At 39.2% G+C, this 27835-nt stretch overlaps 2 protein-coding genes across 2 annotated transcripts; one reads left to right on the top strand and one right to left on the bottom strand.

Annotated features, from left to right (window-relative positions):
* Window positions 1-399: 399 nt before the first annotated feature.
* On the bottom strand, window positions 400-3480 carry foxq2 (forkhead box Q2). The gene is made up of 2 exons (XM_074636993.1): window positions 2113-3480; window positions 400-1107 (listed from the first exon to the last, which is right to left on the bottom strand). The coding sequence occupies exons 1-2, from the start codon at window positions 2623-2625 to the stop codon at window positions 733-735; spliced, it is 888 nt and encodes a 295-aa protein (XP_074493094.1). The 5' UTR covers window positions 2626-3480; the 3' UTR covers window positions 400-732.
* Window positions 3481-7095: 3615 nt separating this feature from the next.
* On the top strand, window positions 7096-23204 carry pias4a (protein inhibitor of activated STAT, 4a). The gene is made up of 11 exons (XM_074635780.1): window positions 7096-7232; window positions 10021-10402; window positions 10551-10635; window positions 10739-10780; window positions 11735-11825; window positions 13336-13464; window positions 15805-15910; window positions 16677-16750; window positions 16889-17049; window positions 18955-19106; window positions 19823-23204. Exons 1-11 carry the CDS (start codon window positions 7206-7208, stop codon window positions 20086-20088), a joined length of 1515 nt encoding a protein of 504 aa, XP_074491881.1. The 5' UTR covers window positions 7096-7205; the 3' UTR covers window positions 20089-23204.
* The last annotated feature ends 4631 nt before the right edge of the window (window positions 23205-27835 follow it).

Genomic DNA, 27835 nt, shown 5'->3' with positions numbered 1-27835 from the left:
TTTATTATTACTATTAACAGGCATATTATTAATCTTAATAATACTTAAAAGAATACAGAACGGCCATAATGTTTTCCACTTTTTACAAGTTATACCTAAAATATACTGCATCAATCTAAATCAAAATGACAGAGTGTTATAGAGATAAATTATTGCTGGACCACTTGAACTGGTTACTATTTTTTACCTTTTTAAAAAGCGGGTTGGATATTAGCAAGTTTATTCAAAGATGATTTATTACCATTCGTTGTGCTGGAGCTCCGCAGCTCTTAACTGGTCTACAATAAACACGGATACACACAAATCACAGCTGAGGCAGCTGAGTAAGAACATCACAAGGTGTTGAATTCAATATGATTTAATGAGATTGTAACAAAGCATTGTGTGTTTTTTGTTATTCTAAAAACATTCAGAATACAAATGAAAGAAGTGCTCCATAAGATTCAGACTACTCTACTCCTTTAAAGGTCCCCTACACCATCGGTTTAAAGTGGCAAACAGATATACAAAAAGGTGAATGAACATTACCTCGATTGGCCGACCACAGACCGGGCACATTGGGTCACTGAACACCCTTAAATTCCTTTAGTTTGCAGAATATAATGTAACATTGTCCACTTCAATTTGAACATCATCCAAATGAAATATTCATTAGCAAATAAGTCTCTTAATATTTCTCTTTTTAACAGTAATTAAGGGCCAAACTGTGAGTACAGCACAAACTATTCCCTCTCAGGGTACAGAGGCATGCAGGCCCGGGTGGAACCCCACCTGTGGTTGCACACCGGACCACGGCCAGTAGAGTCTGGGCGCCAAGCAGGACAGAGGGAGCGTTTGGGCTTGAGGGCAGCACCAGTAGGTTGTTCTGTGGTGGCGGGCGAGGGCGGGGTGGTAGGGGGAGCTCAGGGAGGAAAGGGGGAGCTGTCCTGTCGACCTGCGTACCCTCCGCCGCGCCCTCCGGCAGTGGTAGTCCCCCTTAGAAAAGTCCTGGTAGTTTGTTGGGTGAATCGCCCAGAAGTGGCCTTTACCGTTGTCGCTGCGGCCTGCTTTGATGAAGCAATCATTCAGGGACAAGTTGTGACGCACGCTGTTCCTCCAGTTTTTATCCTGAAAGAAAAATAAATATTATTAGGCCAAAACTAAGTAAGAGTTAGGGCTGAGCCGAAAGCTTCGGAGCTTCGACCGTTGCCATGGTAATCAACCTTCAAATCAGTATTCGAATGCTTTGTTTTTTGCTTTTTTTTAATACATAAATATGTAATAATAATGTATAAATCCCAAAATAGCCCATGAAATAAGAAATAATCCCACAACATTATTCATTATTCATATTCAACATTAATTATTCTTAGTTATTCTCAGACAGATATCGCTGTTAGTTATGTGTAGCAGTGCATGTGTTTACAGTAGTGTGGCAGTGGCACTGTCCCGAAGCTTCGAATACCTTCATATATTCCTCACCGAAGCTTCGAAGCCCAAAAATTGGTATTCGTGACAGCCCTAGTAAGAGTTAAACAAAGGGTGTCCCCAATTGAAAATTAACATAGGTGGCGGTTAAGTATCACTGATCCTCCTCAGGATGTCACCTTGTCCTTGTTGTTGGCAGGACATGCGCCATAGCGTGTCAACACCAAGTATGATCGCGGTAAGACACAACACCCTCGGTTACCTTTTTAGCACGTCAAACCAGCGATCGATTTTAATCCACTAGGCTATACGTCCAATCTGTTGTTGCACCTGGTGAAACGCAGCGGCGGTTTGCGACCTAGCAACAGGATTACTTTATTTGTGAATTCGCCAACAAGAAGATCATCTCATGTCCCCGCGAGAACCTAATGCCTATCCACTCAGACAGATTACCTGTGTCAAGTAGGTCGCTTCGCTTGTTGAAAATGGCTGCCACATTGTTTTTCAGCGACTGAACGAAACACGCCGGAGCAAACTTGGGCAAACTCTCGTTATCTGACTCGCGATCGCCTTAGCAAAGCAATGCAGCATGATTCATTTTAAAGTCCCCTGTATCGTAGTTCTTCACATTATCACCATCATGAATTCCTCCACAACTACAACTATTGTGTTCTTGCCAGGTAAATAGAAGTGATGTGAACATACCTTACTCTTGAAGTACGGGTAGTGGTCCATGATCCACTGGTAGATGTCACACAACAGCAGTTTTTTCTGCTCTGACGCCAGGATCGCCTTGGATATGAGTGTGATGTACGACTGGTTGGGTTTGTCCGCAGACTTCTCTGTATCGGTAGATGTGGTGGTGGCGTTGGTGGTGGTGGTGGTCACTACCTCCTCCCCCTCCTCTTGTTGCGCATCATCCCCCTCCTCTTCTTTGACTTTCCTTTCTTCAGTCTCTGCCTCTGACCTTTGGAGCCGCTTCTCCTGTATCTGAGAGCGAATCCCCATCTCTTCGGGTGTAGGATTCTGATGAATTAGCATGTTGCTCGCCGTCTGCTCTGCCGTACGACTTCCTGTCGCTTCTTCTTTAGAACCTTTGACTCCTTTATTGAACAGAAGGTAGTCAATAGTGAAGCTCAGTCCCAGTCTTTCTCTGCCGCCGGTGCGGCTGCTTCTGTCCTCCATTGTGATCCCTGAATTAAGATATCTCAGACTCATTACAGAGGTTTTATTGGCTCCAAACTGACTGTTGAATCGGTGATAAATGAAAAGTCTCTCTCCCAAAAAGTCCTCTCAGAGTTTTGTGTCTGAGTTTCACAGCATGGCTATTTTTCTTGTGAAGTGCAGGACCATTCATAAACTGAACGCCTCGCTTGTTTCGCTGAAGTCTTACCGTTGACAAGATCACAGATAAAGATGAGCCTCTCAACTGTTGTTAACCTTGACGCGCTCACGAGTGACACAATCTCAACCTGGGGAAATGACGTCACACTGAACGCGGCTCCTTTATTTAGCAACAAATTTGAATTAAACGTTTTCGCCTCTCTGAAAAAAAACGTGACGAAATAAAACAACTTTCTCAATATCCTACAGCCTTTTTGTGCTCCTGAATCGAAGAGTTGTGCTTCTCGGTTGTGAAGGTGTCTCTATTTATATGACTGTGAATTTATCCCTCACAGAAAGGGGCAAAGAAGGCACAGCGGAGGTCCACGTAGGGGGTCTCAATTGAGGCGGATTATTTTTATTAACCTAAGCAAATCTTTGTAATTACGGGAGATTAAACACTCGAGATTTAGCGAGACATGGTGTGCGTAGCACGGATGCTGTAGAATCAAAGGCCTTTTATATACCAGTGTTATCCTGTTAAAGTAGTTTTGGGATGCTGTCCAAAGAATCACTTCAATTACCAAAGAGCAGTAATTAATGGGTCAAGTTTTGGAGACAAAACAAGATCAGTCGAGTCTCCTTTTTTGTAAAGAGCGCAACTAGACACTGATAGGTTGACTAAAAAATCCATTGTCCAGAGTCCATTGTCCATGCAAAATGTATGTTTCTGATGATTTATTTATCCAAAAAGCAAGCAAGCAAACAAAGCACAAAGGAAACATGGATGTCGCTGCCTCTCTTGTTCTGGTAAAAAAGCCCACCTAGGTGCATGCTGGTCTTATACCTGCCTACCTACCTATCTAACCACAGGTGCCCACAGTTTTACCAGATTCATCAATAAAAGAAAACAAAATATTAATTACGCAATAACTAAAAATAGGGCTACTAAACAAGAAAATAATTAAACTAAAACAAATAATTAGCAAAAGAAAACACTATCAAAAATCTAAATACAGTAAACGTCTAGAATAATAAATAAAAAAACATTACTTAGTATTAGTAAAACAACAACTAAATACTAACAACAAATAAATAGCTCTTAAACTAATTAATGAATTCCCTGTTGTTGACATAACCTGCTTTTATTTGTGTGTCCTGTGACCTTCTTTCCGAGTCTTACCAACTATTATTATAACATAGACTTATTTGTTGTTAGCCATTGGAAATGTCTAAGTTTATGTTTTTTTCTGCTTGTGAGTGAGTTCAACAAATACAATTTTAGATATCTTTTAAGATCTCAGAGATCAAAACTGAAATGCCTCTCCACTACTACATTGTTTTGTATTTTTTTATAATATTTAATTGTGTAATGCATATTTTACTAGCTAATTATGGTTTATTTTTCTGAAAGAACATTTCAGTTATTGACTACTGCTCTCTAATAATGTGTTAGGACTCTACTACTGACTTTAGCTCTGAGTTTAATTAAACTTTGCCTCTGGAATATGATAATTTGTGCTTTGATTGTGATGTTTTAATGTCAATGATTAATTTACGTCCCAGTTTTTTTTCTATGGTTTTAGCTAGGACTGTCCCGAAAACCATTTTTTGGGCCCTCGAAGCTTCGGTGAGAAATATTCGAAGGTGTTCGAAGCTTCGGGACAGCACCGCAGCTACACTACATAATAAGTGAATATATTGTAATTTTAGTCGTTTATTGTAATTCTTCATAATTTTATAATAGGTCTGATGGAAATGTTGATATAATGTGACCCCACTGTACCTATCTTTTACTTTTCTTTTAGAGTTTTGTGAATACTGTAAATCTTTAAATAACAAAAATATTAAAATACATTTATGTTTTTTAACAATTTAGTTTTTGTATGTTTTCTGTCACATATTTGCCTCATTTCTAAGACAGGTACAGTGGGGTCACATTGACGACAGCCGCCAGAAATGGTGACCACATGTGTCTTACTCTCTGCAGTGTAACACACTGTATGAAATGTATAAATACAAAACATAATTTTCACGGTTAGCGTAACATCAAATGGGAAATTATCAATATCCATTATTTCTATTTTTTATATCCGTAAGTCTCTTGTCATCTGAAACAAATAAAGGTCTGGTTTTAACAGTGTCTGTGTGCATGAGTTTATACTGATGGACTTGTTAACGGTGGAGCTGTAGAGATTTAACCTCCCCATAATAAGATATACAAATTTTGGCCTACACCATTTCACCTCAGCTGTCACCACATTAGTGCAGATAACAGTGATAGTACCTGGATATATCCGCTTTGTTCTGTAGTTTACTGAGTGAATGAATTAAATAACAGTCAGATCAAATCATGGACCATATTGCCCTCTTCTGTTTAAATAATGGAACATGTAATATACAACAGAAAGCACCGTGCTGTCTTTATATAAGCACGCTTTTGTATTGTAATTAGCTTAATTATCAACTCATATGTAGGCTTATGTCCTATTAATTAAAAAAAATATGAATCAATATTAATAAATATTATTATAGAGTACAATGTTGTCATTTGGGTCTGCATTTGTGAACTAAATTTAGATAGATTGAAAATACCTAAATCCTGTATTTCCAATATATTTTTATTAATAAATCATAATCATAGTTAACCTTTTTCCATCAAACAGCACGGTGTGCAAAACCAGTTGTCCTGTCCTTTTTGGATACACAACCCTGTTTTATTGACATCCAAAGTAAAGCCAAAGCAAAACACTCCATGTTATTACATGATACTGCAATTCCTTTAATTGATTTTTTGTTTCCATGAGGCTATTCTTTACCACATATCAGGAGCTTGTGGAAAACCAGGACTGGATCACCAGAGGGAGTATACATATCTCACTTTGCATGCTTGTTTTCCATGTTGCTTAAAAAAGCGTGACACAACATTGTATTTGTGTTTTTGGACAGGGTATGACTGGTCTATACATTGACATGTAAGTGCATTACGTTAATTAGTCATTTTTTAATTCAATTATGAACATACCTCTTAGACCAGGGGTTAGCAACCTTTACTGTCAAAAGAGCCATTTTAGGCAACAAAAAAAAAGAAGAAAATCTGTCTGGAGCCGCAAAACATTTTATCATTGTGATGATGGTAACACAGTTTATAGTCTAAGTATATAGTATATAAGTCTAATGCAGTGAGGGCCCAAGTGCAAATGTACTACAGAATAATAGGGCCACATTGAGGGAAAAAATCTTAGATTTCCAAAATAAAGTCATAATATTATGAGAAAAAAAGTCGTAATATTGCGAGAATTAAGTCATAACTTTAAGAGAAAAATTCGTAATATTGCGAGAAGTCATAACTTTAAGAGAAAAAAGTCGTAATATTACGAGAATAAAGTCATAACTTTAAGAGAAAAAAGTCGTAATATTGCGAGAATTAAGACATAAGTTTATGAGAAAAAAGTCGTAATATTACGAGAATAAAGTCATAACTTTACGAGAAAAAAGTCGTAATATTGCGAGAATTAAGACATAACTTTACGAGAAAAAAAGAAAATCACACGTAAAATTACTACTTTATAATATTTAGACGTTATTCTCATAATGCTACGACTTTTTTATCGTAAACTTCTGACTTTAGTCTCATAATATTATAACTTTTTTTCTCATAAACTTGTGACTTTATTCGCATAATATTACGACTTTATTCCAATAAACTTGTGACTTTATTCTCATAATATTACGACTTTATTCCCGTAATTTTATGACTTTATTCTCATAATATTACAACTTTTTTTCCTCATAATATTATGACTTTGTTCTCAAAATCTCTGATTTTTTTCCTCAATGTGGCCCTAATACTCTGTCGTACCTTCGTACATTAGACCTACAACAATGATAAATAAAAATGAAAATGTAAACAAAAAAACAGTTATTCATTTCCATTTTTACAAACCCACATGGAACCACTGGAGAGGAGCTGGAGAGCCTCATGAGGCTCCAGAGCTGCAGGTTGCTGACCCCTGAATTAGACAAAGCATTAACTCCACATCTCACTGTGGCTGCTCGCAGGACCCGGAGTGGAGTAATATGCTCGGACGGGATTTGAACGCACCATGCGACCTGATCCACTTTACACACCAATGCTTTTACATCCACCTTGAATTTAAACAATTTTTAACACACACGTTCAAAAAATCACGAGACTATAAAAACGGATACATCATGGATATAAAAATGCTTTCACACCTGGTATCATTAATGCACACTGAGGCCTATTTGGTGAAATGAGACCTGTCTCTTAGTGTTTTTTAAAAAGTTGCACTGTGACTTTAAATCATCCTTGTCCCCGCCCATTTTATACAGCTCTAGGTTAAAGCCGCGCTGTGATTGGCTGACGACGCCCGTCAATCAAAGCAGGCGCCGCGTCTCATTGGTCAAAGACTAGCCGTCGTCTCTGACTCTCGCGGTACTGCTGCACGAAGATGGCGGCCGAACTGGTGGAAGCGATGGCAAGTAGAAGCTCGGCTTAGCTTTATGTTTTAAGGGGAGAAAGAGGCGGGAGTTTGGTCTGAAACTCAGCCCGGTTTTAGGGGAAACCGGCTGCTTTGTGTGACTACACTTAAAACTGTGTATTTTTGAAAAATGTGGCCTATTTCACTCACCACGAAACGAACTAGCCTAGCATGCTAACCGAGCTAGCACGCTAACAAAGCTAGCATGCTAACTTATGTTAACCAAGCGGGTTTAAGCTAGCTAGCATGCTAACCCAGCTAGCATGCTAGGCTTCTGTTAAACCAAGCACAAGTGCGTTGGTTTCAAGCTAGCTAGCATCACGCTGGCTCTAAAAGAGGAAGAAATGAATGACCATAAAAACACTTGAGGGGGTTTTCTGCTAGGATTCTTCTCTTTCGTGTTACTACTTGGTTATTTGGCTTGTAATAATAACGTGTGTCTGTAGTTAGATGGTTAGTTTGTGGAGCTGTGCACCTGTCAAAAGGTCCATGATTGAATGCCCACAGACAGCCAGCTAGTCAGCCGACTAGCTCAGGCTAATATTGTTCAAAGTGAGGCTGAAGAAATGGCTACCGACTTTATGGCTGCATTTGTTTTGCACCAGCACATCCACAGCCTCGTTATTGTACACATTTAATCCAGTTTGCACGACTGATGCCCAACTAAACAATGTCACACAAAGCTAGAAGCATGCTAACCAGGCTCAGGTTTTTCCAGTAACAACAACATTCCGTGTTGTGTCTTGCAGCCAAGATCACATAGTCTGCTTAGTTGTTGTTACCTGGCAAATAAACATCGACAAGCTGTTTTAGTCTTCACAACTTATGTTGCAAGTATTGTACACATGTTTTAGTGTAGCTAATCGAAACCTTTGTGACAAAAGTGTATTCAAAAGCAAACATCTGTTCTTATTATGGTTTGTCTTTCCACTCAAAGTTTCGTTGTCACTGCTGCACAAACGAGTTCACACATAAACAGTCTATGCAAATTTAGATTTAACTGTGAATTACTCGGGAATTGACTGTCAAGATCACTGCGTTGCTGCTGCTATATTGGCAAATAAACATCCACAATGCTTGTGTATGTTTTTGTCTTATGTTGGCCTTGTCTTCACAACTTATTTTGCAAGTATTGTACACATGTTTAGTGTAACTAAATGGACCCATTGTAGTGAAACCTTTGTGACAAAAGTGTATTCAAAAGTCAACATCTCTGCTTATTATGGTTTGTCTTCCACTCAACGTTTGGTTATCACTGCTGCACAAACGAGTTCACCCATGGACAGACTATGCAAATCAGTGAATTACTCGGCAATTGACTGATAAACATGGTGTCCCATCAGTTATGGAAGATATATGTAATTACAGTGCAATTTGCAGATGTTGTTTACATTTAAAGGTCCCATATTGTAAAAAGTGAGATTTTCATGTCTTTTATATTATAAAGCAGGTTTAAGTTCTATATAAATACTGTTAAACTATCAACACGCTCAATATACGGAGAAATACACACACATCCCGTATTCAGAAATTGTGCGTTTGAAACAAGCCGTTAGGATTTCTGTCCATTTGTGATGTCACAAATATACCATATTTACTGTAGACCATTACACAGTTTTAAACATAAACATTCTAAATGTGTCCCAGTTTATGTTCCTCGAGTGTATATATAATAACATCAGCTGACAGGAAGTAAACATGGACGGAAACTGTTGCCTAGCAATGCAATTCAGTTGCAATTCTGTTGAAATGTGCTAAAATGGAGCGTTTCAGACAGAAGGTGAATACAGGTAAAGTCAGGCAGACAGTGTGAGGAAAATTAAGGTTTTTTTTTATATTACAGCATGTAAACATGTTCTAGAGGAAACACAATGTACAAGTATGAACCTGAAAATGAGCATGATATGGGACCTTTTAAGATGTATTCTACCTCCATAGGACTGTAAACAGACTGGTATACATGTAAACATTGTGCAAGGCTGTCTCTTTTTTAAATAAATATCCAAACTCTAGGTTTTACCACTTATTTTTAAACTTTTTTGTGAATCCTATTTAATATATTGATTTATATGCTTGAGCTAAACTCAGTCCAAGTTGTTCATGCCTTTTATTTTTCAGGCTTATACTGTGGCTGGGTCTTGTTGTCAGTTTAGTTTCTTTCTGTGTGCCTTACATGAATGTTTAGTGTGTATGTAATACATTGAAATGCAGAGGTGCAGTCATACATTTTTAATGCTGCTGCAAATTCAGTTTGTTTAATGGTAACACAATTTGTTTAAGAACAGGGTGATGAAAATAGACTAGGCCCGAGGCTCAAATAGTTTGAGACACAGGTATATCCTGTTAAATGCTTCATGTTAATTGTAAATAATTGTGTAGAGTCTGTCATGGGTGAAATTTGATTAGTTCGTTTAGGCAGGAATCTCCACGAGGAATAGAATTATTGTACATTACTGAATATTAACAATGATAAAGTGGACTGTATTTTCCACCTTGGGTTATACAGATAGACAAAGATTGTCCCTCACAGCGGGTGACACCTTAGAAAATAAGACTGAATACCTTCAGAAAAACTTCCACTTGACATGCTTGGAACAAGTCAGAAGTAGAAGAAATCCATTAGCACTGTGTTAGTACATGTTTTTGCATTTCAATCAAGTATCAATATGCCTTGGATTGGGACTTGGCTCTTAAAATGAGTGTGGTATTGTCACCCAAACCTTCCTTGTTTACTTTATTGTCTCTGTATTGTGTTTCTCATGTTTTTGTTTTGTCCTCTCTCTAGAACATGGTCAAAAGTTTCCGGGTCTCAGACCTGCAGACGCTGCTGGCCTCCATGGGCCGCAGCAAAAGTGGGCTGAAACAGGACCTAGTGGGGCGTGCGCTGAGGCTAGTGCAGACCGAGTACAGCCCAGAGCTTCTGAAGAACGTCAGGCAGCTCTACGAGTCGCGCTTCCCCAAAACATCTGGCTGGCTTGCGGCGCGCCGTCCAGAGGGCGTCCCAGTTGCCTACTCATCCCTCAGCTCCTCCCCCACTGCCACCTCTCAGGGCGCAGACTACCTCAACGGCATTTCCAAACCGATCCCCACTCCTGCAGCAGAGGTCAAGCTGGTGCCACTGCCCTTCTACCAAACTTTGGAGACACTGTTGCCACCAACAGAGCTAAGTGAGTGTATAAACTTTGATTGTTTCTGTATCCTTGTATTTGAAATAATTTGTTTCATAGAAATGTTATGTTAATAAAGGTCCATCTTATCTTATCTTAAACATACCTTGCTGTTTTTGTGATGGATTTTCTCTACACATATTTACAGTCGCCCAGAACAATGAGAAACTGCAGGACAGTCAGTGCATATTTGAATTAACACCGAACCAGGCCGACCAGATAAGAAACGCAAGGTAAAAAAATCTAAACTTTCTCTCCAGATCGGCATTGTTATCCTTAATTTACAAACTCTGTAACTAATGCTCATTTTAATTTGTGACCTTTTTACTTTCTTAGTGAGCTTCGTCCAGGAATGAGATCGATCCAAGTGGTTCTTAGGTAAGTTTTCGCTTAATTACATTTGAGATTTAATAGCTATGTCATAATCCTTTTGCCTAGAATGTGCTGGTTCTGCCAGTGACTACGTTTACATGCAGTCTAATATTCCACTATTATTCCAATTATGACAATTTTCCAAATTTGATATGGGTCATATAAACGGCATATTCCATTTGGATATTCCAAATTAGGCCTTATTCCAAATGTAGCATTTTCCGATGAAGACATGTGGGATATGGTGATATTATTCTGGTTTTAGGAGCATTCTTTGGACATGTATACAGCGCATTTGGAATATGCGTCTTAATTGTTTTGTTTTTTTACCACAGTTTGTACACTGCCTTTTGCCTGTTTACGGTCAGCTCTGCCAGCTGCATAAGTTGTATTTGGAGTTGGAGTCTGTTCTTGTGCATAGCTGGTAAAAGAATAGCTTGTAGAACACAGTTTTGAAAAAACTTAAAGAACAGTGACAGCGAGGTTACATCATGGGAGCAACATGACTGCTGTTGGAAAAGGAGGAGAAGTAAAGGTATTTAATGGGCATAGCCATGGGGCGTACGTCACAGGGGCGTTTTACATTAATCAAGTATGCACAGCTGCTTGTAAACAGGAATATTAGTGGAGTATTCATTTTCATTAGCCATGTACAGTAAATGGCTTAGTAGGAATATTGTCTTTTTTGGAATAAAATTGAATATTTTGTTCGTGTAAACACTGTGCTGTGTACTGTACAATTCATTTCTCTCGCAGAAAAAACAAAACTGTTTTACCATGCACGGGCAAATGGCATTTGAATTTCCCCTTTTATGTACATTTAAAATTGAGTAACTGATTAATTTATCTCGACAGTCAGGCTCTGACACCAAGACGTGACTGATACAGATTCAGTCATGCTGAACAGTCAGCCATTCTTATGACGCTAACCTTTCTCTCTCATATTACTCTCTATTGCAGAATCTGTTACACAGACTCCATTGGTGTCCAGGAGGACCAGTATCCTCCCAACATTGCTGTCAAAGTCAACCAGTCCTACTGTCATGTGCCGGTGAGTTGACTGACAAGCCACACCTTCAGAGTACAAGCATTACTAAAGCTTGGCTGTTCTTCTGCTTTTGTCAAATAGTTTCCTCAGTCATTCCTGTAGGTCATTGAGTCATTAGTTTGGGTGTGACTTACTACCTGGTTACCACCAAACTAGCATCATAGTGTATGATAATGATGGATTAGCCAGGTGGATGTTGAATAAGGCAAGAAAAATAAATATCCATGTACAGATATTGTTAGGTAGCCAGCCTGAAGGCATCCACTCACTGGCTAGACTTCAGTAGGAAACTCTCCATCTGGCAGCCTCAGTGTTCAAACTCTTCATGTGCTGGTGGGAAGCTGAAACATCCAAAACAAACATTTGCTGTTAGTCAGAAAATCAAACCGGAAAGACAACAGTCAAAAATCTGTATTGTGAACAAAAATTCGGTAGCTTTTGGATTCAAAAGGTTGCTATTGACAAAGTAACTCAGTTTTTGTGTGTTCGAGCTTCAAATCAAATGTAAAAACAGCAACATATTTTTAAAAAGTTCTACAGTTTATCCACATTACTTAGTAGCAGGAAACGATAATACTGATACACAGATAAGAGATTAATTGTGGCTTTGATACTATATGTTTTTGTAAAAGTTGGCAAACGACAAATATCAAAATGTTACTTGCTGCCGGTAAGAAAGCCGTATCAATGAGATGGATGAAGAAGTGCGTCCAGCAACATTGATTATTGTAAATAAAGTTTAAATTTGGAGAGATTGTCTTTCTCTTTGTGTCTTTGTATTGATCAATTTGTTTAATATTGGACTTCTGGTTACTTATGATTAGCAGGGTAACTGTGCTGAATAGAACCAAAGACACCCATATTAACATATTGTATTATTCATGCATGACATTTGCTATGTAGTAACAGTGGTGTATAATCAAGTATTGATATTAGTAGGGCTGCAACTAAACGTTATTTTCATTGTTGATTAATCTGTTGATTATTTTCTCTATAAGTTGTTTGGTCTATAAAATGCCAGTAAATGATGAAAAATGTCGATCAGTGTTTCCCAAAGTCCAAGATGACGTCCTCAAATGTCTTGTGTTATCCACAACTCAAAGATATTCAGTTTACTGTCATAGAGGAGTAAAGAAACCAGAAAATATTCACATTTAAGAAGTTGGAATCAGAATTATTATTTTTTTTTCTTAAAAATGTACTCAAACCGAATAATTGAATATCAAAGTATTTGGAGATTAATTTAATAGTTGACAACTAATCGATTGATCGTTGAATCTCTAAATATTACAGGCTTCTTGGTTGTCATGCTCTTCTAATTTTGTTCTGCACAGTTTAAAAAGTGACTGCACAACTAACAATCAAGAGTCCAACAATGTTTTTTTAAGCCTTTCGGAGGGAATTCTGATGCCTGTTATGTCAACAAATTACTCAAAAACAATTTGATTAAGATGATATATTGGATAATCCACCTGATTCTTATGTATTTGTGTGTGTCTGTGTGTGTTTACAGGGCTATTACCCCTCTAATAAGCCTGGTGTGGAGCCCCGTCGTCCTTGTCGTCCTGTAAACATCACTCCCTGGTTGCATCTCTCCAATGCCACCAACAGAGTCACCGTCACCTGGGGAAACTTTGGCAAGGTCAGAGTCTGATGCTGAATCACATATTTTGGTGTAGCTTAGGGCCGTTGGTGGTGCACCAACACAATTCTTGTGTTTTATGGATCCCAGTATGGAGGCATTGCATTGTTGTTTCAATTTAGTATATTTCCTTAATGACATATGGTCATTTTATGATTTATTACACTAAATATATTACATATTGGTCCTTTAAAAAGAAACCGTAACGTCAGAGCTTATCAATACTCCGGTCTTTAATAATTTAGCCCCGTGGGCCTGTTTAATATCGGGTTTCGGTACCCAAGAAAGCTCCTGAGGGCCAAGAGTTGAACTACTTTAGCGTCTTGATCCAGCTACACAGCTGGAAGGCTACTTCCGTTTGCACCTTCTTTAGAGCTCTTGTGTAAACCATTTAAGGATGAGCAACGTGAAAGTTGAAAGTAAACTCAATAAGAAACAGTTTTTTTGTATGCGGGTTTCCTTGTGTGTTAATAGTATGTTCTTTATCCCGGAGTTTTGGAAATGCCCAGATCACGATAGCTTGCACTAAACTTGCCTGACAGCTGAATAGCTCTGTGTTAAGAAAATATAGCCTGCACCAAACTTTCATTTAGCTGTTTTTGTATGATATTTTGTACAGCTCTCTGGTGTTTAGTGAAATAGCCAAGGGGGGAGAGAGGAGTGTCATTACAGATCTGTTCTGGTTTGATCAGTATTTCAACAGCCTCCTTTTATCCTTAACATGATCAAAATACTGCAGTTTTAAACCAGCAGCGGCAGCACTTTAGAAGTGTGTTTCACTTGAGAAATGTTGCCGAATTAGAGGCAAACCAACCATTTTTTGGTTTGTTTGAAGTGGAACATGGGAATACAGAATCAATTGCTCAGCATACTTAATCAATGCAAGTCCACAACCTTGTGGTTGGCCCAGAAGTGAAGGGTGTTGGGATTTCAGTCCATCAATGATGTAATGAATGTCATATTTTTTTAACATTCAAAGCTTCTATTAAGGTTTTCGAATGAAGCTTTGAATGTCTGTCGTCATATTTTATGACGTCATCACCCTGAAAAAAAACAAGTATTGAGCGAAGGTAACCTATAACGTTATTATGAAAATTTAGTTTTTAGTAGTAGTTACTTTAGTTAAAATGGATATTAGCGACCTGTTTAACTTCCTAACACTAGATCTAAGCAGCTTATGATACATAAGTAAAACTACTGATGCCAGGATTTTTTTTTTTTAAATCAAAGCAAATATTTAAATAAGAATACTATCATTCATTTCCTAATAATTTGAATTGTGTGTTTTTATGCGAATAACCACTATAGATGACAATAAAAAAGTAAAAGGATAACATATAGAATTTGACGGTTTACACTGACTTCGGGATGGTTGAAATTATTTTTCGGGACAGTTTGTCTAAAGCCTTGTAAACCCGCTGCTATAACAAAACAAAACGATTGGTATCAGCCGATATGGCTCATCAGCAATCATATCGGTGGCAAAAAACGTGATCGGGGCATCTCTAGTTTAAACATGATTATTACACGGCTGTGTTGAATACTCAATTCTGATTGGTCAATCACGGCGTTCTGCGGTCTCATTTCTTTATAGCAGACCGTTGCTATGGGCACAGTTCTGATGTCGGACTTAGGCGGACCGTTTTTGTGTCAAAATATTGATATCTTAAGTAAGTAGCTGCGGGATAATGTACAGCTAGCGGGTCATTGTTGTGAAAGAATCCCCTTCAGGGTGATGAGAGACCCCTCCACTTCGCGTCGGGGTGCAGCATCGCCCTGTCGGGGATTTTTTCACAACAATGACCGGATCACTGCACATTATCCCTTACTGAATAGACATACAAAAAAAGCATTTCAATTTTGATTTAGAACTTGAATTGCTATGAATGAAGCTTCGAACTACTCTGTACAGCCCTAAATTCTAAAGTTTTGTTAAGCATAGAGGCATATTTGCACTAAAGCGTAAACTGTTTTTTTTAAGTACTCCCAGTGTTTTAGGGAATTATAACAAAGATCCCAGAGAGAGCGAAAATTCATTGATGGAAAGAGTAAGCTGTGTTAGTTTTTCCTAAGATGTGTGACTATTGTAATTAGTCCATATCATGTGAGAGGATATCTTGAATTAAATACAGTTTCAGGAGGTTCCAGAGGGTAGATTTGCCTTAAATTGTTCTTCTAATATAAGCTGAGAATGGTGAATCCAAGTAGATTTTTTTCACCATAATAAATCTTGTGAGATAAAGTTTCTGTTTTTTTTTAAGTGGCTTTGAGATTGTCTTTGTGTATATGGTCTATTTTAGATTGGTAGCCTTTTGAACTTGTGAATCTTTGTGTTTCCAGCGGTACTCTGTGGCGGTGTATTTAGTGAGGGTTTTCACTGCAGCAGACCTCTTCAGCCAACTCAAACTCTGCTCTGTTGAGAGTGCAGAACGCTGTCGTGAACGCAGTAAGTGTTACCTTTTTATACTAAATTATTTTGCAAATGTGACTTTGAAATTGAAATGTACACTACGAAGAAGTCATAAGCCATGTTTCCATTCACATAAACAAAAAAAGGTTTTACGCTCACTTGAGGTTTTTTTTTTTTGCCTTTTATCGATAAGATTTGATGCTCTAAATGGATTATAGAAACGCCTTTGCCGCATAAATTCGAACGTAGCGAACATTTAATTTACATGACTGATCCGGCATCTTCCCAGATATTCCCATAATGTACGAATGCTCGTCTTCGTCTCCAGACAGCATGAAACATGGCCAATACTAACTGACAGAACAATTAAAACTTACCCAATTGAAACAAATCTCTGAAGACTTCTCTCCATTTTTCTCTCATAGATGGTTAAATGGCTAAGTCGACTTGTCTTGTTTCCGGTTCTCAACCTCTACTTCTTCTACTACTCTATTTACTGGCAGATTACAGCTATGCGTAGCCTACAGCACCAACTTCTGACCAAACTACACTGTAGCAGAGTTTATCCGCTCCAAACCAGTTGATGGAAACGCGCCTAATTCGCATTTCCTTTTTTAGCAACATTTCAAGAGTTTGCTTAAAATTCCTTGACATTTAAATGGAAACATGGCTATTGACTCAAGCCTTTTGCTAACACTGTTTTAGTAGGACTATATTCTGTGTTTAATTTCACATATTGCAATATATTGTCTGATAAACTATTATGATACTTCATGATATTTTGTCTACCGTTTATCTATAGTCCAAGACAAACTACGCTTTGACCCAGAGAGTGAAATTGCGACCACAGGCCTCCGGGTTTCTCTCATCTGTCCAGTGAGTATTCTTTCATGATAATACCTGACATGATGAGATTCTGCAGTATAAAAGGCCTGTTTCATAAATGTTTGTCCTACTAAGAAGCTTGATTACTTTAACATGCTCCTTCCCTCCCTCCTTTCTCCCACTTCGCAGTTGGTGAAGATGCGGCTCGGTGTTCCATGTCGAGTTTTAACTTGTGCCCATCTTCAGTGTTTCGACGCAGTCTTCTTCCTGCAGATGAACGAGAAGAAGCCCACATGGACTTGCCCCGTCTGTGACAAGCCCGCTCCCTTTGAGCTGCTCACTATTGATGGGTAAGTAAACAGAAACATGCTCTGACTTATCCCACCACCGCAGCACCATCTTCCCCTCAATAAATTCTGAAATTTTACACTTTTGTGTAATTCCAGCCATCTGTGTGTTGAAGCACAGCTTGGGGGAAATTATTCAAGCTGCACAGATGTTGTGTCATTTTAAGGACTCATGATACAAGTTGAACCATGCACCGACCTACTATGTTTTAATTTTAATAGCTCTGAATGTTTTGAATGGCACGAGAGGGCGTTTACCCGTTGTGGTTTGTTTTTCTACACCTGCGGTCAGGTTGTATTCCAAAAATGTAATCATGTAAATCAGCTTTGGCAGATCTTTGGTCTAGTTGATGTAACAAGGCTATAGTTTAGAGAACCGTGTAATTGTGGGACTCAAGTGGGCTAAACACTTTTTTTTTTTTACAGTACTCATGGTTGTGTCTAGAAGGTAAAGCACAAATTGCAAAACTCTCGAGAAATAGTTAAGGTTAGGCATTGACCTTGAATGTTTAAGGTTAGGATAGGTCGTCGAGCAGCGAGTCTCGCAAGAGTTTTTGCAATTTGGGGGTTAAGGCCCTGACACAGCCGGCCTAGTTTTTGCGGTGTGTCCTGCACCGTTGGCTCTAGTCTGCTTGTGTCGGAGGTTTTTCGACCGATTCAGCATGTTGAATCAGCTGCGGAGCTCATCGGTGAGAGAAATCACTCTGATGGGCTGTTCAGCTTAAACGAATCAGTGCACGAGAAGAGAAACAGAAGTGAGGAAAGCAAGCTAACGAGTAAAGTCAAGAGGGCACACACAGCAAGCTTTTTTTTATTGTATTATTATTCGAATAATAATCAAATAATTCCCAGTGATTTTCGAATAGTATTTTTGCTTGTAATGCACATCCCTAATATCCACCATCCATCGTCTTTCGGTTTCCCATTTTGAATGACGAATACAGACTACCGCTACGGAGAATTATTTCATCTCACGCAGAACGTACAACGTAGTTGGCTGTCAGCTGTAGTCTCTGCGGCGTATTCGAGTGCAGCTTTTTGGCCAAGACAAAGGCGACGTGAGGCGACACAACAGTCGGCCTTCATTGCTGCTAGTTCTTTGATGTCGGTTAGGTGTGTCTGCGTCTTTACCTTCTAGATACGACCAGTACTCATTGCTGCAAGTGATTCTCAAGATAACTACAGTCGTTTGTACTGTCAACAAATGTAAGGTGCTCTATTACGATATAGGTGCAAAATGTATATCAATCATCAGCCTGCAGTGTTTCTACTAATGGGGACTGCATTTGAACACATTTTGTCTTCTCTTTCTGGTATTTGACTACCAACAGAATAGCAAAAAAACACAAATGTTAAATACTTTAATCCACAACCATTTGGGCGTGTAGTTTCCTGCAAATTCTAAGCAGCTCTCACAGGCACTCCCTTACTTCCACTCACACTGAAAGCATTGTGTTACAGTTTGGCTTTGAGGTATATTTGCATTCCTTAAATTAAACTTGTGTGAAAGTCCCTTCTTTAACTCATCTCTAGATTTCAGTATCAGCAGCCTAATTACTAAATGTTGTCAAGTTTATAGAGTGGTGTTTTGAGGCCGAGAAATAAAAAAAAAATGGATGCAATTTTCAGATAATAAACAAACTTATTTTGTTGATTTTCTGCATGAAGCCTAACTTGAATGATATCTTGCTATTTAATGGAAATGGCCAAGGTTATAGTGGATTGGGTTCAAGTAATTTAAGGATTCAGAATGACAGACATGATCCGCAGACTGCAGAAAAGGACAAAAACTTCAACCCATGCAGACCTCTGCTAGGCTCCTGCAATTGAATTTGAATGGAGTGTTCTTTTTTTCTAGTGTGAAAACCTGTTTTGTGAAGCGACTCTAACCAGCAGTGTGTATTTCAGGCTAATGTCTGAGATTCTGACAGAGACGAGTGAGGACATCGAGGAGATTGAGTACTTAACCGACGGCTCCTGGCGACCCATCAGAGATGAGAAGGAGAGGGACCGGGAAAGAGAACGCAGCAACACGCCAGAGTATCCTGTTGTTGATATATGTAAGTGTCAAACCCTGTCAGTTTAACCTCTTGTACTCAGTGTGTGAATTTCTTTTCTTTTTGTTCGTGTTGCTCTTTTTTAGGGCTGTCAATCAAATGAAATATTTAATCGTAAATTAATCGCGCATTTATCTGTTTAAAATGTATGTATGTATTTATTATTATTAGAAATCCATTAACAACACAAAACAACGACAAATATTGTTCAGAAACCCTCACAGGTACTGCATTTAGCATAAATGTCAGTGTGTCAGTAGTGTGTCAGTGTGCTGACTTGACTATGACTTGCCCCAAACTGCATGTGATTATCATAAAGTGGGCATGTCTATAAAGGGGAGACTCGTTGGTACCCATAGAACCCATTTTCATTCACATATCTTGAGGTCAGAGGTCAAGGGACCCCTTTTGAAAATCACCATGCCAGTTTTTCCTCGTCAAAATTTAGTGTAAGTTTGGAGCGTTATTTAACCTCCTTCACGATAAGCTAGTATGACATGGTAGGTACCAATGGATTCATTAGGTTTTTCTAGTTTCAATACATACCAGTATTTTTACTCTAGCTTTAAAACTGAGCCCACTACAACCTAAAAAACGCAAGATGCGTTAAAGAAATTAGTGCCGTTAAAATGGATTCTCGTTAACACGTTATTATGGCGTTAACTTTGACAGCCCTAATCTTTTTGCTATCAACTTTAAAATGGCCTTCATGTCTGCAGGCATTCCTGAGGCAAACGGTCATTCACCGGCCCACAGCAGCACCAGCCTGACGGGCAAATCTGGAAGCGGTTCTGTAGGTATGGCGGGAGGAGCTGCCGTGGCACCGGGAGGAGGTGCGGTGGTAGATCTGACTCTTGACTCCTCCTCTGAGGAGGAAGGGGGCGGGGCAGGAGGAGACAGTGAGGACACTGAGGACAGCGCCGACAGTCCTGCCCCGAAAAGGGGCCGATACAACTACGACAAGGACCTGGTCACTGCCTACTGACCCCGCAGCTCTGTCCCCTCATAGACTGACACACACACAGAGACAGAGAGGCAGGGGGCTGAGAGGACAGGAACACAGTAATCCACTAGATGCAACTACCCTCCCTTACGCCCAGACGTCGGAGCCTTTTAGCAGCTCTGGTTTATATCCAGTCAAAATAAAAACACACTCAAACATGCACTGTTCATGAATCTTCAATCTAGAGTGATTAGGATTCCTCTTTGTACTGTACACCACTGGAAGCAACTCTTTTTGGCCAACCGTCACCTTGCAGTGAATACCTGTACCGTCCTGCCTCTACTCAGAATGGACTGAATGGATCGTGCACCCAACCACCACCACCCCTCCTTCCTCCTCTCTCTCCAGACTATTCCCTCTCTACCACCCCACCTCTCTTTGTATTTGACTTGGAATTACAGGCTCTTTTAGCCGTGGGCGTTCGACGTGTGCGTCTCTGATTTTTTGTCACATTTGTGATGAACAGGCAAGTTGGAAAATGGAGGCTCCTCAGTAGTTTTTGGTAAAAGATCAAAAAAACAACTACATGGAAAAATTTTGGGGAGGACAAGGCCGAGACATCTGGAGTGTGATGCAAATTTAAAACTCTCCCATCGTGTTTATTTCTTTGTTCAGAGAATGAATTAAAAGCTTGAAAGGGTTTTTTCAGGAATTTATCCTTTTTAATAACGAAAGGGCAGAACACAGTACTGGCCTCAATGTGTGACGCTTTCCATTTTTATTTTGTCCTTAGCTAAAGAGAACCTACCTCAGTCATAAAAACTTAGCAGACTGACCAGAGAGTAGCTTAGAAAGAAACGGAGGACAGAAGAATTGAGTCTTTCTGAAGCCAATTTTACACTGGAGATTATGTTTTCCTGCATTAATTCTGTTTGTTTTATTTTTTTTTGAATTCCATCGTTCCATGCAGCTCTGTCCCCTCAGCAGCAACAAAATCTTTGTTAAAGGGCGAGATAGTTTGTAAAAAAGAAAAAAGTTGTGGGTGGACTCTAAAACATAACTGCAGTTATTACGCTGTAACATGATTTAGTAGGAGTGATATATCAGCATTGCATATTGGCGTAGCTCATCGAAATTACTGTGCGGCAGCTGTTGCCAAAGCAGATCTATTTTAAGAATTCACTGACAGGAAACGGTTGTGAATGGTTCGGTGCCTTTTTCGTTAAGTGGTGAAGATCGGAGCCCGTTGTTTTACGGCTAGCTGAGCTGGCCAGCAGATGAGATCCCAGTCTGAGAGGGGGTGGGGGGTGTATTTCATTAACGATTAGATGTTTTTCCAGTTGGAGAAATTGACAAAGAAGAAGAATCTGTGGTAAAGGACAGTTAATGGAATAGGTGTCAGAAGTGCTGTCATCCCTTTTCCCCCCCACTCCTCTGAAAGTATCATATTTATTTAATTGCTTCACATTTTCTTAACAGTTGTTTGCAGAAAGCAGGACACCTCTGCTGCAGTGGTTTGAGTGTTGAGCGTTACAATTGGTCCGGGCTCATGGCTGCGCTGTTAACGAATGCTCCCTTTTCTCTCCCTCTGAATGAATCCGACCTGGGTCAAAGCACCATTCAGAGTACTTTGCTGCGGTGGGTTCAACATGTCTGACACAACGAAACTTAATGAAGTGTCAATAAGTGCAACCCCGCCACGCTTTAAGTCATTGATTGGATTACAAATGGTCTTGTCTGGAACAAGTGGAGCTGCTTCAACCAACAATCCCCCCGGCCTCCTTTTCAATGTAGATAAGGTCACGTCTATTTGTTGGAATAGAATTGGACTTTAATTGCTACATGCTGTAGTCGTACAACTAATATTCCTCTGCACTAGTGTTGTCTGCGTGTGATGGCTGCTCCTCAGAGAAGGATACTCGGGCTGCATGTCCAGGCTTTAGGTTTTGTCTGCAGTGTTTGCTTGGAAGAAGAGAAAAGATGTTGCTAGAGCTGTTTGCACTTTCATCTGACACCTTCATCCCAACTTTAAGGCTTATTTATGAGTATTAATCCATTGTGATCAGCTCTTGTCAACCATCTCATGCGTGGCATTCAGAAAATGTGAAACTAGAAAAAGATCTGCTCCACTGTGAGACACATGGCGGAGTAGTAGTGACTCAGATGCTTTGTATGTTTCCCTCTCTCATCATGTTTTTTGTTACCTTTTGATCAGCACAGAACCTGGTTTTCTTTTTGCCTTGCTCATAAGCACAGAGGAATGACATTTACACATCGATCCGGGGCCTCACTGCTGCAAGTGCATCCTCCGATAAGGTTGATGATTGGAAAAGTAGGTCGAGTCAAATCTGGTCTTCCATTTTTCTCCTTCTTTTGACACTTTGATATGGTTCACAGGATCAATATACTGTTGAAAAATGTTGGATATTCCACACAAAATTGATTGATGGCACTTTGCCTGAAATACATCATAGTCTGTCCCTGAAAAGGATATTCTACAGAAGGCGCTTCAAAGCGAAAAATAATGTAAAGAAGAACTCTAATACCTTTCTTTAACTAGGCAATTTGTATTTGTAAGTAACTGCTATACATATAAAAAATGACATTGTTCATTTGTTGATAGGTATAGAAGGTCATAATTTGAACGGATCTTTTCTTTGCCTTATGGTTAAAGACGAGAGGTGGTTGCTTCTGTTGATCTGAGCCAGATACGGTTGTTTGGGAGCCGGAGAGAGCTGAGGGTCTGGTCTTTTTGTAGTGGCATCTCTTCTTCTTATAATAATGCATAAGGTAGCATGGGCAGAGGCTTACAATCCATGATGTAAATGTTTTTGTTTGTTGTGTTTTTTTTATATGTTCATATTAAAAGACAATAAAATTTAAATAATATTTTATTAAGCCTTGAATCGCCTCCAGTTGTTCCTATAGGCAAACAGACAATAAGAAGCTGTTGAGGGGCAGCAGCAGCTGAAGCTGATGCCACAGAGGACTGGGAGGACTGGTTATGAGGTGGAGATTGTTATGTCCTGTACCAAAATGCTCAGATCTGGGGACACATTTGATGCCTGTTGAGGATAAAACTGTAAAATTTCAAATGATCGTATTCTAACAGCTGTTATTGACGTGTGGAATTAATTAAAATCAGTTCTTAAAAAAAACATGTCTGCCATCGTTTTATTTTGAAAATAGTCGGTCTTCAGCCAGACGGCCACTATTAACGACAGGATCCACAGGAACAAATACATCACGCCTACGCTCCAAATCAGACTTTTTCTTTTTACTTTTAGTACATACTGCAGCTGCCCTTACAAAGTGCGCACTGTTGCATGCAGTATGAATACAATTGGGACACACTACTTTGTCATAGCATTGTGCTTTGAACTTTGACCTTCTTGCTCATATATCTGCTGTGCAGAGGGTTGTGGGTCAGAATAGCCAGAAAAGCATACTGCAAAATGCGACCAGGTGTTGTTAGGACATCCTGGTATTTTTGGCATACTATGGCCCAATCCCAATGTCCACACTCGCAGACTTTGAGACGCGTTCCCACAAAGTCCGTGAGGGTTAAGGGCTGTCCAACTGTCAAATCGTCAAGGGGCATGAGGGCTCTCTCGCAGATATCTTGAGCCCTTTATGAACGCTTTCCGTAAGACCGCATTTCTGCAGTCTTTGCCTGATGGAATTGCCCACAATTCATTGTGTTGTGACATTAAACACAAGGTTACCACGGGTTACCAGGGGAAGCCTAGAGGAGTAAAAAAAAAAAGGTAAGTCTCGGTAAAGAGGATGGCACATGGGTGTTCAATCTGGCATATTTAAATTTACATAGAAACATTAAGGATTTAAGATGGTAGATAAAAACACATGAAATCAGAGGAATACAAGCGTTAGACTGTATTACTCACCTGGTTTATTCATCAACCAGTTCTTTTAATTTTGCTTAATGAAGTTTGACAAAAACAAGTACATTTATTATTTGACAGTTACCTATAGTCTCGTAAGGCAAGAGCCTGGAAGACCCACAATTGGCGATGTCAAGGTAACGTGATTTGTCCCCGCAAAGTGCTGTCCCATTTTTATTTATACCATTTCAAGCCCTTGCAGCCTCACAGTCAAACATTTACCAGGTGACGTCAAACATTGGGATTGGGCCAGTGTATTGGGTTCTACTAAATCTTCTTCTGGCATACTAAATAATATGGTAGTATGGGTATTGGGTGTTTCTTGACAGAAATGTAAAAGGAGTACACGGTATCATTATGCAAAAATAATCATCACTTGAGGCTGGAAGGCATCACTACAGGCTTTGATCATAATAAGATACAAAGCTCATTATTTTAGTAGTAAAACAGGCCTACCATATTAAACACAATGTTAGCCCTTGTACCTCACTTTAATAAAAAAATGCTCTGATGTCCTTAGAGGACAAACATGTCTGTGTCAAAAAACTGCCATAAAATGATTTAGTAATATTGTTTTCAACTTCGACTGAGTTAAATCTTTTAACTAACTTCAGTCCTGATCATAATTACCAAATATTCATTCATTTTCAAAATTGTAACCCTTTAAATGCCAGTTTGTTTACATTATCCAACTGTTGTTTCTTTGGGAAAAATATAAACACAAAAATTTAATTATTTTCTATATAATAAAATAATTTTTTTCACAGTCTGGGATATGTCAGTGATTACCAACAACATTGATGTTGATGCATCAAACCCATAAAGCAGCAGCAATGCCCCTAGTGGAAACTAGGAAAATAGTATAGTATGTATTTGTCCAATAGGGTAAACATGAGAAAATGGCTCAATATGGTGTAAAATAGTAAAAACTTACAATTTTAAAGACATGGCTCTAGATTGAAAGCCAGATATATTGAAAAAAAATAAAAAGTAATTATTTTATGCTATAATGGATGGATCGAAAATTGTGGTTTTAATGGGGACATTTGAGCGGGGACATTTTGGCTACAAAGTTTATAATGGACTTTATATTATATATTATTTTATAAAAATATATATAAATATATATAAATAAACTGGAAAAACAAAGTTTGGAAACTTGTGTTTGATGGATTATTTCTCTGTTGTTACAATGCTAATGGTCTGTTGGCCTGTTTATTTACCTTCGCAATGATGTCCAACTTGTAAGGATCATGCATTTGTGGGATGAGCAGCACAGCTGATTATGTGGGTAGCGCCCAAGAAAAATTTGCCAAAATGCTCCGTCAATGGTAAACAGTGTATTCTCCTGTTGGTATTGACTCTTGTTTTGAGTTGGTTGGTGGATTGGATGATTGAACTCTCTATCAGTAACAAGGAACAAACAAGACATATTGGCTATTTTATACTTTATTCATTTAATACACCGTCAGGAGCCTCAGTAGCGGTGGAAGATCCATACACAGCCACAATAGCCTGGCACCTCCTCCTCATGCTGGTCACCAACCTGGTCACACGTTGCTGTGGGATGGCGTTCCATTCCTCAACCAGGATTGGTTGCAGGTCAGCCAGGGTGGTTGTGTCTGTCACTCTAACACGTACAAGCTGATCCTAAAAGTGTTGAATTGGGTTGAGGTGTGGACTCTTGGCAGGCCGTTCCATTGTCTCTACTCCCACATTGTGGAGGTCGTCTGTGATAACCCTGGTTCTGTGGGGGCGAGCGAGAGTTAGGTCCCAGATTGTGGAGATATGGGATCGCCACTGGCTGCAGAATCTCATCTTGATATCTCACTGCATTGAGATGGCCTTCAATGATAACAAGCCTTGTTTTGCCAGTGAGGGAGATGCCGCCCCACACCATGACACTGCCTCCACCAAAAGCTGTTACTCGATCGTTCAACAATCAGCATAGCGTTCTCCACGTCGTCTCCATACTTTGACCCTGCCATCCAACTTTCGCAGACAAAACCTGGACTCATCACTGAACTTGACATTCCCCCATATGTTCAGGTTCCATTGTCTGTGTTGTCAACAACAGCGCAAATGGGCCCGACGGTGAAGGGCAGTCATTGCAGGCTTCCTGGTAGCCTTATTAGAATACACTGTTTACCATTGGAAGAGCATTTTGGCAAATTTTTCTTGGGCGTTACCCACATAATCAGCTGTGCTGCTCATCCCACAAATGCATGATTCTTACAAGTTGGACATCATTGCGAAGGTAAATAAACAGGCTTTCCAACGATGTAAAATACAATGACCACTAGCATTGTAACAACAGAGAAATAATCCACCAAACACAAGTTTCCGAACTTTTTTTTCCCAGTATATATATATATATAACCCTTGTGCCTTTTTAATTTTAGATAATTTTGGCTGTGTTAATGCATATGGCACACATTTTTTAATTTTGGAAGTTCAACCTCACTTCCTATAATATATATATATAAAAATGTGTGCCATATGCATTAACACAGCCAACATGATCTAAAATTAAAAAGGCACAACGATTAAAGAATTAAATAAAGAAATATAAATGAAAGTTTTTACCTTAAAGAAGTGTATTTTTTATTTAAATTTTATTGATATATTATTTAGATATAATCTATCTAAATATACTAAAATCTTCAGTTCCCTCTTGTCACCGCTGGGTGACAGTAATGTACTTCGCAGCTTGTTTACTAACTGCCATTAAACACATAAGAAGAAAGCAGCAAACTGGACTTTTTTACCTCATTAAAAACAGCATACCGGAGAGGTGTTATAAACAAACTGCAGATGTCGCGCATCTCCCAGTGAGATTTTCTGCATCATCTCTTGGTATCAACTTGTCAGTCTCAGCCTCAGTCTCGCGCTATTTATGAAGGAAGGGCTCTCCCTGTGGGTGTCACACACTAGTGATGGGAATTACGGCTCTTTTTAGTGAATCAGATCATTTGGCTAAGCTCACCAAGAAGAGCCGGCTCTTTCGGCTCAAAAACGGCTCTTCATTTTACCACTTCTGCATTTTATAATACAGCCAAATCTAGCTTTAGCTGTTTTGATCTGAGATTAGTATGTGTGCACATATATCACTTAAATTATTCAATTTTAATTATACTAAACCTTATAATTTCCAGAATACCATAATTTTACATGCTGCTTTTTTTCCGACTGTCACTCATCTTGTCTGCTATTCGCGCACCGCACTCCTCTCTCTTTCTCTCCTCCTCTTCCTCCTGCTCTGTACCTGCAGACCGTCAGTGCGCCCCTCCCTGCTTGATGGTAGTGATGTCCAGCGGAAGCTTCATGAAGCATTGAAGCTTTCCAGCAAATTGGTTCGGCAAAGGGTTAATTTCTCGAGGCTTCATGTGCACACGAAACTACCTGGCGGTCAAAAAGTGTAAAACAGGCAGACATGATCTTAACCATGTGATCTGTGATATACTGTATTTTGCGCCAGTAAAGGCTGTTGGGAATGACTGGAAACAATGAAAAAATATATATATTACCATGTAATCCATTTATATCTACATAATATATAATATAATGTCTATTTTCCAGTAAGTATATTATGAGTGTGTATAATAAACTGTAATTGTTTTGTGAGCAATGCATCTTACAGTATGTGTAAACCAATCCTTTGGTCAATAATTGTATTTTAGTGTAATATAATATAATAATGGCAGGAGGGGTAGTATTAGTATTCTGTGTCACTTCTGGTAGCATTGGTTTAACCGGTGAAGATCTGAACCACTTCTTGAACCAGTCACGCGGTATGGCCGGATAGCGAGGCTTCGGACGTCATCAACTACGTCATTGGTCTAAAACGATACAAGCCTCGATACGCTCATCGCGGAAAACTTCCTGGA

This window comes from Sebastes fasciatus, chromosome 5 (assembly GCF_043250625.1).
Source record: "Sebastes fasciatus isolate fSebFas1 chromosome 5, fSebFas1.pri, whole genome shotgun sequence".
Taxonomy (NCBI): Eukaryota; Metazoa; Chordata; class Actinopteri; order Perciformes; family Sebastidae; genus Sebastes; species Sebastes fasciatus.
The sequence above is the reverse complement of the archived record's forward strand: the minus strand, read 5'-3'. Positions and strand labels throughout refer to the sequence as shown.

Excerpts from the sequence above, each read along its gene's own strand:
- foxq2 (XM_074636993.1), bottom strand. The coding sequence starts at position 2,625 with ATGAGTCTGAGATATCTTAATTCAGGGATCACAATGGAGGACAGAAGC. Across the intron at positions 1,108-2,112 it reads ACCCGTACTTCAAGAGTAAG|GATAAAAACTGGAGGAACAG; the intron begins GTATGTTCACAT and ends TTTTTCTTTCAG.
- pias4a (XM_074635780.1), top strand. The coding sequence starts at position 7,206 with ATGGCGGCCGAACTGGTGGAAGCGATG. Across the intron at positions 7,233-10,020 it reads CCGAACTGGTGGAAGCGATG|AACATGGTCAAAAGTTTCCG; the intron begins GCAAGTAGAAGC and ends TCCTCTCTCTAG. Across the intron at positions 17,050-18,954 it reads GAGCTGCTCACTATTGATGG|GCTAATGTCTGAGATTCTGA; the intron begins GTAAGTAAACAG and ends TGTGTATTTCAG.